Genomic DNA, 14,329 nt, shown 5'->3' on the forward strand with positions numbered 1-14,329 from the left:
TTTTTTTTTTCATTTATCCACCTTCTATCAGAAAATACTGATACGGTCCTATTCGATATCAGTACATGAAGGTAAAAACCGGCACCAGCCTGGTACAGAAAATGCCAAAAGTCAGTATCAAATTTATATTGAAAATCTTTTAGTTCGGAAAATTCGGTATTGCTATCCGGTATAATTTCCTCATCCTTGATCACAGGTACCGTACGATATATTGAAACCTAATGAATAATAACATCACCTTTGAGCTCATGCCACGTAGCAACGCAAGTTATTGCACTGTTTAGAATGCTTTTCATACATGTGTTAAGTAAATTGTATTCCACATGAATGAGGTTATATACACACAACTTCAGTTACTTTCTTTTTTTGTCTTTTTCTGTAATGAATAAATGTAGCATGTAAAATTAACTTGGATATTTAAAGTATGGATGAGCAAATGGTATCATATCCTGTAATCAAACCGGGATCATATCGGTATCAAATCTACTATGCCGAATATTTTTTGTTACCAATTTGATACTCACCTTTTGGCGTTTTCCGAATCATTACTTTTGGTTTGGCACCGACCTGACACCATATCTGTATTTACTAATTTTTACCTTCAAATGTCATACCGTATCGTACCAGACATTTTCGATACTGGTACCTAATTTCGATGATTTTCTAGAGCGGTATTTTCCGTGCCGTTAACGGTACCGAGCTCATCCATATTTTAATTTGTTAGTACCATAATAACTGAACTGAAAACAACCGAATTTCCAACGTGTAAGATGTGTGGGTCCTACGGTTATATATTAAATTATTTAAAATTGTTTTTTAGGACGGAGTGACTATCGTTACTACGCCATTTTTATATATGTTTTAATATTCGGTATCTGTTTACCGTTTTCAACACGTGTTTTGCAGATTTTGGATCCCCGCTATAACTCGGACAACTAGTATAATAATTTAAAAGTATCAATTTGTGAATCAAAAATTGAGAATGTTCCGGCAGTTGCAAGTGATGGATGTATTTCATCGGCTTTAAACGCGGTGGGTCGGACAGAAGATTTGATTGTCACAACAATTAGGCACAGAAACACACTCTCTCTCTCCACAAATCGAGAAAGAAAAAACCCACAAAATCACCATCTTCCTTCTTCAAAATCCTCTTAATTAATTTTATGAGATCCTACAATCACCACCCTCGCGTCCCATGATCCACCCTTGAAATCCCACAAATTCAATCGGCAGCCACGATCTCCGTGTCAGGAAATCACCCGCCCGATTAATCATCATGCTGTCGTTACAGCCCGATCTGCGGCAGCAGTTTCAGCAGAATCAGTTGTCTAGGGTTTCCTACAATAATAATACTAATAATGGCGATCATCACCGTGAATCTTCCTTTGTTTTGTCCACGGAGATTGATGCTTCTTCGTCCACTGTTGGTCTTCAATTGTCTCAAGATGTTCGTGAAGGTTTGCTTTTAATTCGTGTAGATCACTAGATCATTCACAGATACCTAGGGTTTGTGTGTTTTTGGTTTTGTGTAATTGTGTTTTATTTTTTTAGGGTTTTGTAAGTTGGGGATTAAAGCTGCTGAATTTATGGTTTAGTTGTATTTTGTCTTTATAAACTTTAATGAATTTAAAACATAATTTAATGTATTTTGTTTTCTAGGGTTTTGTAAGTTTGGGGATTAAGTTATAAACTTTGATGAATTAAAAACATAATTTTTTGGTTGGTTAAATTTTGGGCAATGTGAACTCTTGTGGAGTAAAGGGTTAGAGGACAATTAAGATTAAATGATCAAGAAATTAACATAAGCTGAAAATAATGTTTACGCGTTACAGCCGATGAAGATACGCTTATGTCACACGCTCATCAGAAATACAAGTCAGGGGACTTTAGACAGGCATTAGATCATAGCAAAACCGTTTACGACAGAAACCCTATGCGAACCGATAATCTTCTTCTTCTGGGGGCAATATATTATCAGGTTGGTTGAACGTGATATACGTAGCTTTCATGCTTTCCATATTAACGCATGGCACTCACAGAAGTTTTGCTTACTGTTATTTTAGTTACACGACTTTGATATGTGCATCGCAAAGAATGAAGAAGCCCTTCGCATTGATCGGAATTTCGCAGAGTGCTATGGGAATATGGCAAATGCATGGAAGGTAAAAAACTGTTTCTGAATTTCTGGTGTATCCCCCTTTTTTTAATACATGTTTGAGCATTATGTACGGTGTTACATGTATTTTTTTGTGTTTACAGGAAAAGGGGAATATTGATGTTGCTATCCGTTATTATTTAGTTGCAATCGAGGTATGGTGACATTCTAGTTATATTTACGGAAACCATAGTATAGTTTCTGCAAACACATAGGGAAAAAAACCTTATATTATAGCATTATATTTTGGTAATTATGATTCATGCAGCTTCGTCCGAATTTTGCGGATGCATGGTCAAACTTGGGAAGTGCTTACATGCGGAAAGGAAGGCTGACCGAAGCTGCTCAATGCTGTCGCCAGGCTCTTTCATTGAACCCTCGTTTGGTCAGAATTTTACCAATCTTTATATTCTGATTTTTTTCTTTTTTTCTTTTTCTAACCTTAATAGTTCTTCTGTCTGTTTCTGTAGGTTGATGCTCACAGCAACCTCGGGAACTTGATGAAAGCTCAAGGATTGGTTCAACAAGTAAGAAAATTGTTAGATATGTAGGCTTTGTAGGTGTAGAATGCAGTGAAACAGAATAGAGCACGCGCTAATGTTTCATAGATGTTCTAATCGTAGATGCTTTAATAGATACTCTAATGCTGTAATGATAGATGCTCTAATATGGTGCCAGATGCGCTAATATGGAACATATACGAATATACGCTAATTTTGTTAAGCCATACAGTTTCCTATTTTACATTTTCTTGGTCAACAAGTTGTAAACCCTAATTTGGGTATTATAAATAGTTGATAGGTTCTTTGTGATTGGTATCACCTCAGAAATAAAATCCTAACCCTAGTTGCAACCCGTGGACGTAGGTCACCTTGACCGAACCACGTAAATTCTCGTGTTCTTTATTTTCTGCAAGTGTGTGTGTTTGTTCCGTTTCCGCTCGAGCCTACTCTGATCCGATACCCTAACAAGTGGTATCAGAGCCATAGGTTCAGTTAAACACATGGTTCACACGGTTATCGCAGGAAAGGGAGAAAGCTGGACGAGAGATCTTGATCGGCTGTTGCTGCCGTCGCCGCCCATACCTATTCTCTAGGTTACGGCTCGTAAGGTCTAGTGTTTGCGCCGTAGGGTTTACTGTTGCAGATCTGGTGGTTTTGGGGTGTTTGGCGATTAGGGTTTCGGTTTTTTGAACCCTGGTTATTCGCTGGTTTACGCTCGGGTTTGCAGGAGAAGTCGCCCGTTCAGGTGCTTGGGGTTTCTGATTTATTGAAGGTTGCTCGGGTTTCGGGTGCTTGGTTCCTTGTGTTTTTTTTTTTCCTGGTTTTCTTGTTTGCTATGGTAGAAGACGGGAAGTTCTGAATCGAGAAGTTCAACGGTACTGATTTTGCATGGTGGAGAATGCAAATAGAGGCGTTGCTTGGTGAATGCGATTTGGATGTGGTACCGGAAGAAAAACCTGCTGGAATGGATAAAGCTGCCGAAGCAATTTGGGACTCAAAGGACAAAAAGGCAAGAGGTAAAATTACATTAGCTTTGACGAGGAGAGTTGCTTTTAATATCATGAAAGAAAAAACTGCTAGTGATATGTTAACAGCTCTGTCAAATCTATGTTGTCAAAAGCGCAAAAAGCGCGCGCCTAGGCGCCCGGGCGCAGCGAGGCACACCTATAGTGTCTGGTGGCAGCCTAGGCGCAAAATGGGTTTTTTTTTTGAAAAAAACGGTCTGAGGCGCAAAAAAGGCGCGCAAAACAGTCTGAGGCGCAGCGCATCAGAAAAAAAAACGAAACTGAGTGCGAATAAAAACTGCCTCACGCGGGCCCGGGTTTTTCGGAGCTTCATTCGTGTCCGCAGGTGCGGGCACGCATGAGTTCAACCAAATTCCAGCTCAGAAACTCATTCTTGCATCCCCCCCCGCGCGCGGATAGGACTTGTGGTAAAACATGTCATAAAGCTACAATAGAGTAGTAAAGGCTTTACCTTATAAACAACCACTCACTTTGTCCCCACACCAATGTGGGACAAAGTATTTACCACCTTTTGAGACTTTTATTCACACCCAAAACTTACAACATATAACTTCTAAACTTTTGCTACTAACTATTAGCTCCATGATCTTAAATGGCATATATAATAGTTTTTTTTAGTTTTATATGTGGAATCTTATTTATTTTCAAAGCATAACATATTTTTTATATTTTTTTCTCTATGTGCGCTTTTCTTAAAAAAGCCCGCGCTTTTCTTAAAAAAGCACACTCCGGGCGAGGCCGATGCGCCTCGCCTCACCTGCGCCTTGCGTCTTTGACAACATAGTGTCAAATATGTATGAGAAGCCCTCTGCCGGTAATAGGGTGTTCTTGACGAGGGAACTGTTTAATATGAGAATGAACGAGGGTAGTCTAGTTGCTGATCACATTAACGAAGTCAATTCAGTTTTGTCCAGGTTAGCAATTGTGGGCATGAAGTTTGATGATGACACTCAGGCTGTGGTTTTGTTATCTTCCTTACTTGATAGTTGGTCAGGATTTGTGACAACGGTCACTAAAACGGCTGGAGCTGGAAATTTGAAGTTTGATCAAATCCGGGATTGTGTTTTGGGTGAAGACATTCGCCGGAGGAACTCTAGTGGTGGATCTACTTCTAGTATGTTCAGTGTTAGCAAGGGAAGAGGTAAAAACAGAGGTAGTGGGAGTCGTGGGAAAAACTTGTCTAAAGCTGGGAAGAATGTGAGGTGCTGGAACTGTGGAGAAAGGGGGCATGTTAAAAACGAGTGTTCTGTTCCTCGGAAAGAGGGCATGGTAAACATCATGTAAACAGTGTTGTGTCAGATGAATCTGACGGTGACGTACTGGTTTGCTGTGAAGAGTCTATAGATTCTGGTTCTTCGTTTCACTCCATGCACGACGATGGTGAATTTGATAAAATGAGACTTTGGAAAGGTACGATTAGCTAACGATCATGTTCTTAATGTTACGGGCATGGGAGATGTCAATCTGAAGACTCCACTGCGCACTACATGGAACTTAAAAACGTCAGGCTAATTCCAGGTTTAATGAAGAAACTTATTTCTGTTAGTCATCTGGATAAACAGGGACTAGATGTTAAGTTTGGTGGTGGGAAGTGGAAGGTGATTGATGGAAATCTTGTTGTTGCCTGTGGGAGGAGACGAGGATCGTTGTTCACTGAATCCTGTAAGCGGAAGAGGGTTCAATTTGCAAACTTGAATCCTGGTGCTTTGGGGATGTCAGTTGAATGTGGTCGGGGGTCTAAGTTTAAGCCACTCAAGGGTTTGGTGATAGTGGGAGCACGGGTCGTGTTACAGGTACAATCACAAAGAGCCGTTGGGTTTTGAAAAGATTCCGACTGAAGAAAAATGCTCTCTTGAAAATAGTTTGCAAAATGTGGAGAGTGGTATTAGTTCTTGATGTATCTCTGGAGCCGGTGGATCGTGCAAGCCGGTTGAGATAAAGAATGGGTTGGTGGCGTTTTTAGTCACGGCTGGGTCTGATAAGACTATCGGGTTGGAGCTTGTGGGAGCTTCAACTGGTTTCTCAGGTACTTGATGGTACTTGATGAGAGGTGTGGTTGCAACTAGGTGGCTTGGGTGTGATTGAAGTCTTCGCTAGCTTGTTCTTGGGAACTGGAGGCTTGGAAGACTTGAACTGGTGATGGGTTTACTTGGATAGACTTTGTGGTTTATGCAAAGCCTCCAAGTGGGAGATTGTTAGATATGTAGGCTTTGCAGTTGCAGAATGATGCAGTGAAACAGAATAGAGCATGCGCTAATGGTAGATGCTCTAATAGATAGCTAATATGGAACAAATACAAATATACGCTAATTTTGTTAAGCCATACAATTTCCTATTTTACCTTTTCTTGGTCAACAAGTTGTAAACCCTAATTTGGGTATTATAAATAGTTGATAGGTCCTTTGTAATTGGTATCACCCTATGCAGTTATAGCGGTCCAAAATCAAATAGCAGTCAAGGTCCGCTATATGATATATAGGTTATAACGGTGGTATAACGGTAATTTTATACCATGCATAATTTATGTATTTTTATATATATATAAATATATCTTTGAAAAATATTTATAGTAATATCAAATTCATAGTAATATCATTCCATTATCAAAAACCTGTTGCAAATCTAACATAATGTAAGACACTAACACAATCAAATAGACAAACACTAATAGTTTTGAAGTATTTAATTTAACTGTTGCAACTGTGACAATTCTATTAACTGTTGCAACTGTAACACTAACACAATCAATCACTTATAGTAACTTTGAAGTATTTAATTTAAGAATTAAGAATCAACACAATCAAACACCTACCTGCGTTACTATGTTGCCTCATTCTACTGCGTTACTGCTATAACCGCTATATAGGTTTCCAAATAGCGGTATTTAGCGCCGCTAATAGCGGAACCGCTATAGGCCACCGCTATTTGGACCGCTACACACCCTAAGGTCCGCTAACAGGGCCGGCCCTGAGAATTCATGTACCCTGCTCGAGCTCGAAAAAACCTGCCCTTAGGTCTTAACGAAATAAAAAATTTAAACTAGTTTTCCATACAACTTTGAACCGTATAATGTTCGACAACATAAATGAAATGAATTCGACATAACTTAACTGAAATCGACATAAGTTAACTGAATAAATGAATTCGACAATCGACATAACATAATAACTGAAATAAAAAATCAATCCTAAATCATAAGTTAAGTGATTTCGACATAAGTTAACTGAATTCGACAATCGACATAATAACTGAAATCATAAATCAATCCTAAATCAAAAGTAAACTGAATTCGACAATTGATTTTTAGTTGTTTACATGTGAACTGATCCGACTCAGACACTCAGTGATCAAAGGCTGCTGTGACTGTGAAATCGAAGGCCTGGCCCTGCTGGCTGTGTCTCTTATCGAACAAAACCTAAAAAATTGCAGAATGATGATGAATGATGATTGAATCGAAGGAATGTAGTGCGACATTTCTGTTCCTGTATTCCTGTTCTGTTCGACGTTTCATTACCAAGTCCCGTATGAAAGACTTGCCGCCCAGACATCTTTTTTTTATTAGTTTTTAGAAAATATTTGGGTATTGGGCTCACTAACCTAATGGGCTAAATAGTTTAAAGAATATGAATTTTTTTAAGTGGGCCTATGTTAATATTTTTTTGGTTATACCCTATTAAATTTTTTTTACATATATAATATCGGATTTTTTTTAAAAATTATGTGCCATACGAAATCACGGGCCCTGTTCGGTTGTCCTCCCCGCCCTCCTTCAGGGCCGGCTCTGTCCGCTAATCACTATAGCACCGCTATTGACTGCTTATCACCTCAGAAATAAAATCCTAACCGTCTGGACGTAGGTCACCTTGACTTAACCACGTAAATTCTCATGTTCTTTATTTTCTGCAAGTGTGTGTGTATGTGTGTTTGTTTCGCTTCCGCTCGAGCCTACTCTGATCCGATACCCTAACAAAAATTTGAACACCATGTCATTTATTTAGAAGCTTCTGCTATATGTTAACTGTTTTTTTAAACAGGCATACAGTTGCTATGTGGAGGCACTTCGAATTCAACCAACTTTTGCTATTGCTTGGTCTAACCTTGCTGGCCTTTTCATGGAGTCCGGTGATCTTAATAGGGCACTCCAGTATTACAAGGTATATATTTTCTGTTGCTTCTAACGGCTGCTTAAAGAATGGCCCGACTTAAAGAATCACCAACACTATGTTTTTTACTTTGTTTGCGCATTTACGCTTGTTAATGGCATGCAAACGTATATCATATACTCTTTAGTTGAATGAATTTACTCTCACTGCGGGACTTGCGCATTGCAGGAGGCGGTCAAGCTTAAACCAACTTTTTCCGATGCCTATTTGAACTTGGGAAACGTGTATAAGGTGAAGCATTTGTTGTTTTTTCTAGTATTTCTTGGCATATATATATACATGCTAGTACAAATTCGGATAAAGTAGGTGTACTTTGCACTATAGGCTTTGGGAATGGCTCCAGAAGCTATTGTATGTTATCAGCATGCTCTTCAGTCTAAACCAGACTATGCCATGGCTTTTGGTAAGTAATACTTAACATTTTGTTTTTACGTTCTACATGAATCAGACGTCATTCTTTGTTCTACGTTGGTATTTTTCAGGGAATTTAGCTAGCATATATTACGAGCAAGGTAACTTGGAGATGGCAATTAACCATTATAAGCAGGCTATTGCGCGTGATACTGGATTTTTGGAAGCATATAATAATCTGGTGCGTTTGCTTCGTATCTTACGTTTTGGTTTGCCTATGTTTCTAATTAGAGTAAACTGCCATTTTGGTCCCTGTGGTTTGGTCACTTTTGCCACTTTAGTCCAAAACTCAAACCTTTGGCATCTGAGTCCCTTTGGTTTCAGTTTTATTGTCATTTTGGTCCAAAAATGAAATCAGATCATATTTGTCTTATAAAATCTTGCTATTTTGTCCCCTTTTCTCAGGGGCAAAATGGTCATTTCTTTTTTATAAATAAATACCAGATTTTATAAGACGAATATGACCTGATTTGCCCCTGAGGAAAAGGACAAAATTGCAGGATTTTATAAGACAAATATGACCTGATTTCATTTTTGGACCAAAATGGCAATAAAACTGAAACCACAGGACCCAGATGCAGAAGGTTTGAGTTTTGGACTAAAGTGACAAAAGTGACCAAACCACAGGGACCAAAATGGCAGTTTACTCTTCTAATTATATTATGTTTTCTAGGGAAATGCACTTAAGGATGCTGGAAAAGTTGAGGAAGCCATTCATTGCTATCGTGTATGTTATTATATTGTTTTCGCTGGGTATTATTCTACTATGAAGCTTTTCATTGGCTTTGTTCTGACTCTTTTTTTTTTTTTTTTTTTTAATTTAGCAATGCCTTTCTTTGCAACCTAGCCATCCTCAGGCTCTCACTAACCTTGGAAACATATACATGGAATGGTATGTGTTTACATATACGCTGGTTTATGATATAGTATTCGACAAGAAGTAAAAAGTCTTCACGAAATAGAAGAGTATATATACATTAAATGTCTCTAAAGAGAAGTTTATGATACTCAGGAATATGATGACGGCTGCCGCACAATGCTACAAGGCAACTTTAACTGTAACCACAGGCTTGTCGGCCCCTTTTAACAATCTGGCAATAATTTACAAACAACAGGTAACATCTCTTTGTGTTTGTGTATGTGTGTGTGTAAAAACAGATTTTCTCATTATGGTTTTGGTTAAAGCTCGTTAAAGACTCGTTGACAGTTAATAGTAAGTATGTGATTTAACAAATAGGGTAATTATGCGGATGCTATATCTTGCTACAATGAAGTTCTTCGGATCGATCCACTGGCAGCTGATGGTCTTGTTAATCGCGGAAACACTTACAAGGAGATTGGAAGAGTTAATGAAGCAATTCAAGACTACTCGCATGCTATTGTTATACGTCCAAACATGGCTGAAGCTCATGCAAATCTCGCTTCAGCTTATAAAGACAGGTTCTTTTAAGTTTATTGTTTTGAGACATTTAACTCATTCGTGGTCATTTCCGAACACATTTTAACGTGTAGACTTTTATTTTGTAGTGGACATGTGGAAGCCGCTATTAAAAGCTACAGACAAGCATTGGCCATACGCTCTGACTTCCCTGAAGCAACTTGTAATCTGCTGCATACATTACAGGTATTAGGTTTAACGGTTTTTTTTCATTTCCATAATGTTGGCCTCCTATATCTATCATAAGCTTGTTCTTTTTTGTTATATTTTTCTAGTGCGTATGTGACTGGGATGATAGGAAAAGAATGTTTATTGAAGTGGAAAACATACTTCGAAGACAGATCAAGGTTTTGACCGTATCTGCTTGAATATACTTATCAAGTTTGGCGTTTTCAGCATAGTTCTAACTTTTAATGCGCTGATTATTTCCATCCAGATGTCGGTTATTCCAAGTGTCCAACCTTTCCACGCGATTGCATATCCCCTTGATCCAATGCTCGCACTTGAAATCAGGTATATGTGTAGTTTACATGAGTTGGAAGCGTAAATAACTATTTTTTCTAATCGGGCTCCTTTTCTTTTCTTTCTAGTCGCAAGTATGCTTCACACTGTTCTGTCATTGCAAGCCGGTTTTCCCTTCCTGCTTTTAACCATCCTCTTCCATTGCGGATCAAAACTACAGGGGGTAACAGTCGGCTGAAAATCGGGTATATATATATATACACATATATAATTTAGTTTATTAATCTCGTAGTATATGGATCTGAATAAAGGGATGGCTTACTCGAATACCGTTGCTGCTTGTGCAGATATGTCAGCAGTGATTTTGGAAACCATCCACTGTCGCATTTAATGGGATCGGTATTTGGCATGCATAATAGAGAAAACGTCGAGGTTTGCTTGTCTAAAATTCTTTTTAATGATCTTAGATCTTTAATTATGGATTGGGATGAAAACGTGTTTGAAATTTAGGTATTCTGCTATGCGTTGAGTCCAAATGACGGGAGTGAATGGAGGCTCCGTATTCAGTCAGAAGCCGAACACTTCAAGGACGTGTCATCAATGACTTCCGATACGATCGCGAAACTGATAAACGAAGATCAAATCCAAATACTTATCAACCTCAATGGTTATACCAAGGGGGCTAGAAATGAAATATTTGCTCTGCAGCCTGCTCCCATTCAGGTCTCGTATATGGGATTCCCGGGCACAACTGGCGCTAGCTACATACAGTATCTGGTCACCGATGAAGTAAGGGACTTTTCCTTTTATTATATTATATATACTATAAATATGCTATTTTGTCAACATCAAACACCCTTAGCCCCTCAACTTTAATAATAAACAACTTCAGCCCCTCAACTTGTAAGTGACATGTTTAACCCAGAGACTTTAATGACGACATTTTTGGCCCCTTAACTAAAACAGCTTTAGCCCCTCAACTTTAATAATAATAAAACTTTAGCCCCTTAACTGCATCAAACAACTTTAGCCCCTCAACTTTAATAATGACATGTTAGCCCCTCAACTTTTATAATAAATAACTTTAGCCCCTAAACTTTAATAATGACATGTTTAGCCCCTCGACTTTAATAATGACATGTTTAGCTCCATAACTAAAACATCAAACAACTTTAACTCTTGCGATTTGCTTATTTTTATCTATGTTTCGAACCCGCTGCCGAGCGCGGGTGGTAACCCACTAGTTTTTATCTATTTGTGTACGTTATCTCTGGTTGTGTCGGTTACTGAAACATCTAAATTTTGTATGGCAGTTTGTTTCTCCAACTAGATTTGCTCATATTTACTCCGAGAAGCTTGTGCATCTGCCTCATTGTTACTTTGTAAACGACTACAAACAGGTACCCTTCATACGGGTTTCGTCATTCATATAAACATGTTTGTGTACTCGCACATTGTCTTATTGTGGTTGGTTTCAGAAAAACCTTGATGTACTGGATCCAAACTGTCAGCCGAAGCGGTCAGCTTATGGATTGCCTGAGAACAAATTTATATTTGGTTGCTTTAATCAGCTTTACAAGATGGATCCCGAAATCTTTATGACTTGGTAAGATGTCGATTTGTGAATGGTCTTCGTCACCAGTTTTTTAACAATTAACTTGCTGTTTCAGGTGCAATATTCTAAAGCGGGTACCAAACAGTGCACTTTGGCTTTTGAGATTCCCAGCTGCTGGTGAAATGAGACTTCGTGCTTGTATGCGCATTTTTTTATTATTGTTTATTTTATATACTTCTATCTGCATGCGTAGGAACTTGTGTTACCATTTTGTGTTTGCCACTGTAGATGCTGCTGCACAGGGTGTGCAGCCGGACCAGATTATTTTCACTGATGTTGCTATGAAAAACGAACACATCCGGCGCAGTTCTTTGGCGGATTTATGCCTCGACACGTATGCGCAATTTTTTTTTACTTTATTCATTTACGCGTATGTGCCACCATTAACTAACTTTGTATTCTGTTTGAGTAGGCCGTTATGCAATGCACACACAACAGGCACTGATGTTCTTTGGGCCGGTTTGCCTATGGTGACCCTACCCCTCGAGAAAATGGCAACTAGAGTTGCGGGTTCGCTCTGCTTAGCCACCGGCGTTGGCGAGGATATGATTGTCAACAGGTTAGTGGTCAGATTTCTTAAAAAAAAATATTTAGAGTTGATTACTGCTTTCGTCCCTGTGGTTTGTCAAAAATCAATATTTCAGTCCATTAGTTTAAAAATTGCGATTTCAGTCCCCGTGGTTTCACTTTTGTAACCATTTCAGTCCCTGTGGTTTTACTTCGTAACCATTTCAATTCATTTATTCTGTTAGTATAGGGACTGAAATGGTTACGTGGTGGACTGAAATGGTTCCGAAAGTGAAACCACAGGGACTGAAATCGCAATTTTTAAACTAATGGACTGAAATAGTGATTTTTGACAAACCACAGGGACGAAAACAGTAATTAACTCAAATATTGAAGTTGTAACTATGAATTGTGGTTTTTCTCTTAATTAACATTTGTGATTCTTCTTTGTATTTAGTATGAAGGAATATGAAGATAGGGCGGTGTATTTAGCTTTAAACCGGTCAAAGCTTCAAGAGTTGACCAACAAACTTAAATTATCACGTCTTAGCTGTCCTCTGTTTGACACATCCCGCTGGGTAAGCTATTTTGTTTTTTTTATAGTTGAATACACGGCGTATGGTTTATGGTTCGAATATTTGTTAATGTGTGTGTGTGAATCTGTAGGTGAAAAACCTGGAGAGGTCATACTTGAAGATGTGGAATCTACACTGTTCAGGGCAACAACCTCAGCACTTCAAAGTGACCGAGAATGACTCAGAGTATCCTTATGATCGTTAATGGTTAGGTGAGGCGTGTTGACAAGTAAGAAGATAATGTATATCATTATTATTATTATTATTATTATTATTATTATATTGAGGTTGTTTAGGATGATTTGGACACCTAGTATCTAAAAATGGTTTGTTTGTGGTATGCAATGAGTTATATGAGATGGTTTACTTCTTCGACTAATCATATTATGACTTTTGACTGTTGGTGGAAGTGAGGTGCATTTGCACCATGCGCTTTGCATCAAGCGTTCAAATATGGTGGTTGTTATCAACACCGACCTATGCGTTGACTGATATCACCGCTACTTATGACACGCAAAGGTGAAGTGGTGCATACACACAAACCACTACTTATGACATGTAAAGGCGTAGTGGTGCATACACACACATAGACGAAGGATAAAAGGCAATGGAGACTGGAGAGGTAAAGTAAAAAGCAACGTCTTAAAAACAAGTGAAAACGATGGTCAACACAAACCCAGAGCTTAACAAGTTGCAAGAGTATTAGACAAGTACTCCTTGCTATTGATTGATGTTAGTTGGTGATTGATGAGATTAAGGGGCTGTTTGGCAATTTCTGAATGAGTAAAAGCTGAACCAGTAAGAGGTCTGAACCATTAAGAGCTAATATAATGACTATCCGTTCAGAGGCAAATGTCTAACCAATTCAGATAAGATGTCTTAACCATTCAGAGGCAAAACGGTCTGAACCATTAAGAGCCTCATTAAGAACTAAAGATAAAGCTTGCTGTTGGCAGTTATATGTATTAGTGCAAAAGACTTCGTGTGGACAAGTACCGTAAGTATTGAAATACTGAAGACCAACTTTCTTTCGATGACAAGTTGTCAACGTTAGTATTGAAGGGTTTGTACTGAAGAAGAGTTTTAACATGCTACTAATAGCAAGTTTTTGTTGCACATGAACTGAACGCTAAAAGAAATGTTTCTAACGAGCCGAGCCGAGCCCAAGCTCGGCCAGGCTCGAGCTCGAGCTCGATTAACTTATGAGAGCTCGGGCTCGAGCTCGGCTCGTTTGTATTTTATCAAGCTCGAGCTCGGCTCGGGCTCGGCTCGTTTATTATCTATTAATTAGTATATTAAATAAAAATAATATAAATAATATACTTTTTAGGCTTGCGAGCTCGATAAGTAAAGCTCGGGCTCGTTTACTAAATAAGCTTATTTTTAGGTTTGAGGTCGGCTTGTAAACAAGTTTAAATAAGCTCGGCTCGTTTACACTAAGGCTCGACAAGCCTAACGAGCTTCACATGTGAGGC

At 38.6% G+C, this 14,329-nt stretch overlaps 1 protein-coding gene across 1 annotated transcript; it reads left to right on the top strand.

Annotated features, from left to right (window-relative positions):
* The first annotated feature begins 974 nt into the window (after positions 1 to 974).
* On the top strand, positions 975 to 13,233 carry LOC110908633 (probable UDP-N-acetylglucosamine--peptide N-acetylglucosaminyltransferase SEC). Its single transcript, XM_022153573.2, has 27 exons — positions 975 to 1,457; positions 1,833 to 1,978; positions 2,064 to 2,162; positions 2,260 to 2,310; positions 2,424 to 2,540; positions 2,626 to 2,682; positions 7,718 to 7,837; positions 8,015 to 8,077; positions 8,171 to 8,249; positions 8,329 to 8,438; positions 8,931 to 8,984; positions 9,082 to 9,149; positions 9,270 to 9,372; positions 9,495 to 9,697; positions 9,785 to 9,881; positions 9,971 to 10,042; positions 10,132 to 10,208; positions 10,286 to 10,402; positions 10,505 to 10,589; positions 10,668 to 10,946; positions 11,471 to 11,557; positions 11,636 to 11,763; positions 11,828 to 11,910; positions 12,001 to 12,106; positions 12,185 to 12,331; positions 12,737 to 12,857; positions 12,946 to 13,233. Exons 1-27 carry the CDS (start codon positions 1,277 to 1,279, stop codon positions 13,057 to 13,059), a joined length of 2,964 nt encoding a protein of 987 aa, XP_022009265.1. The 5' UTR covers positions 975 to 1,276; the 3' UTR covers positions 13,060 to 13,233.
* The last annotated feature ends 1,096 nt before the right edge of the window (positions 13,234 to 14,329 follow it).

The sequence above is a fragment of the Helianthus annuus genome, chromosome 14, assembly GCF_002127325.2.
Source record: "Helianthus annuus cultivar XRQ/B chromosome 14, HanXRQr2.0-SUNRISE, whole genome shotgun sequence".
Taxonomy (NCBI): Eukaryota; Viridiplantae; Streptophyta; class Magnoliopsida; order Asterales; family Asteraceae; genus Helianthus; species Helianthus annuus.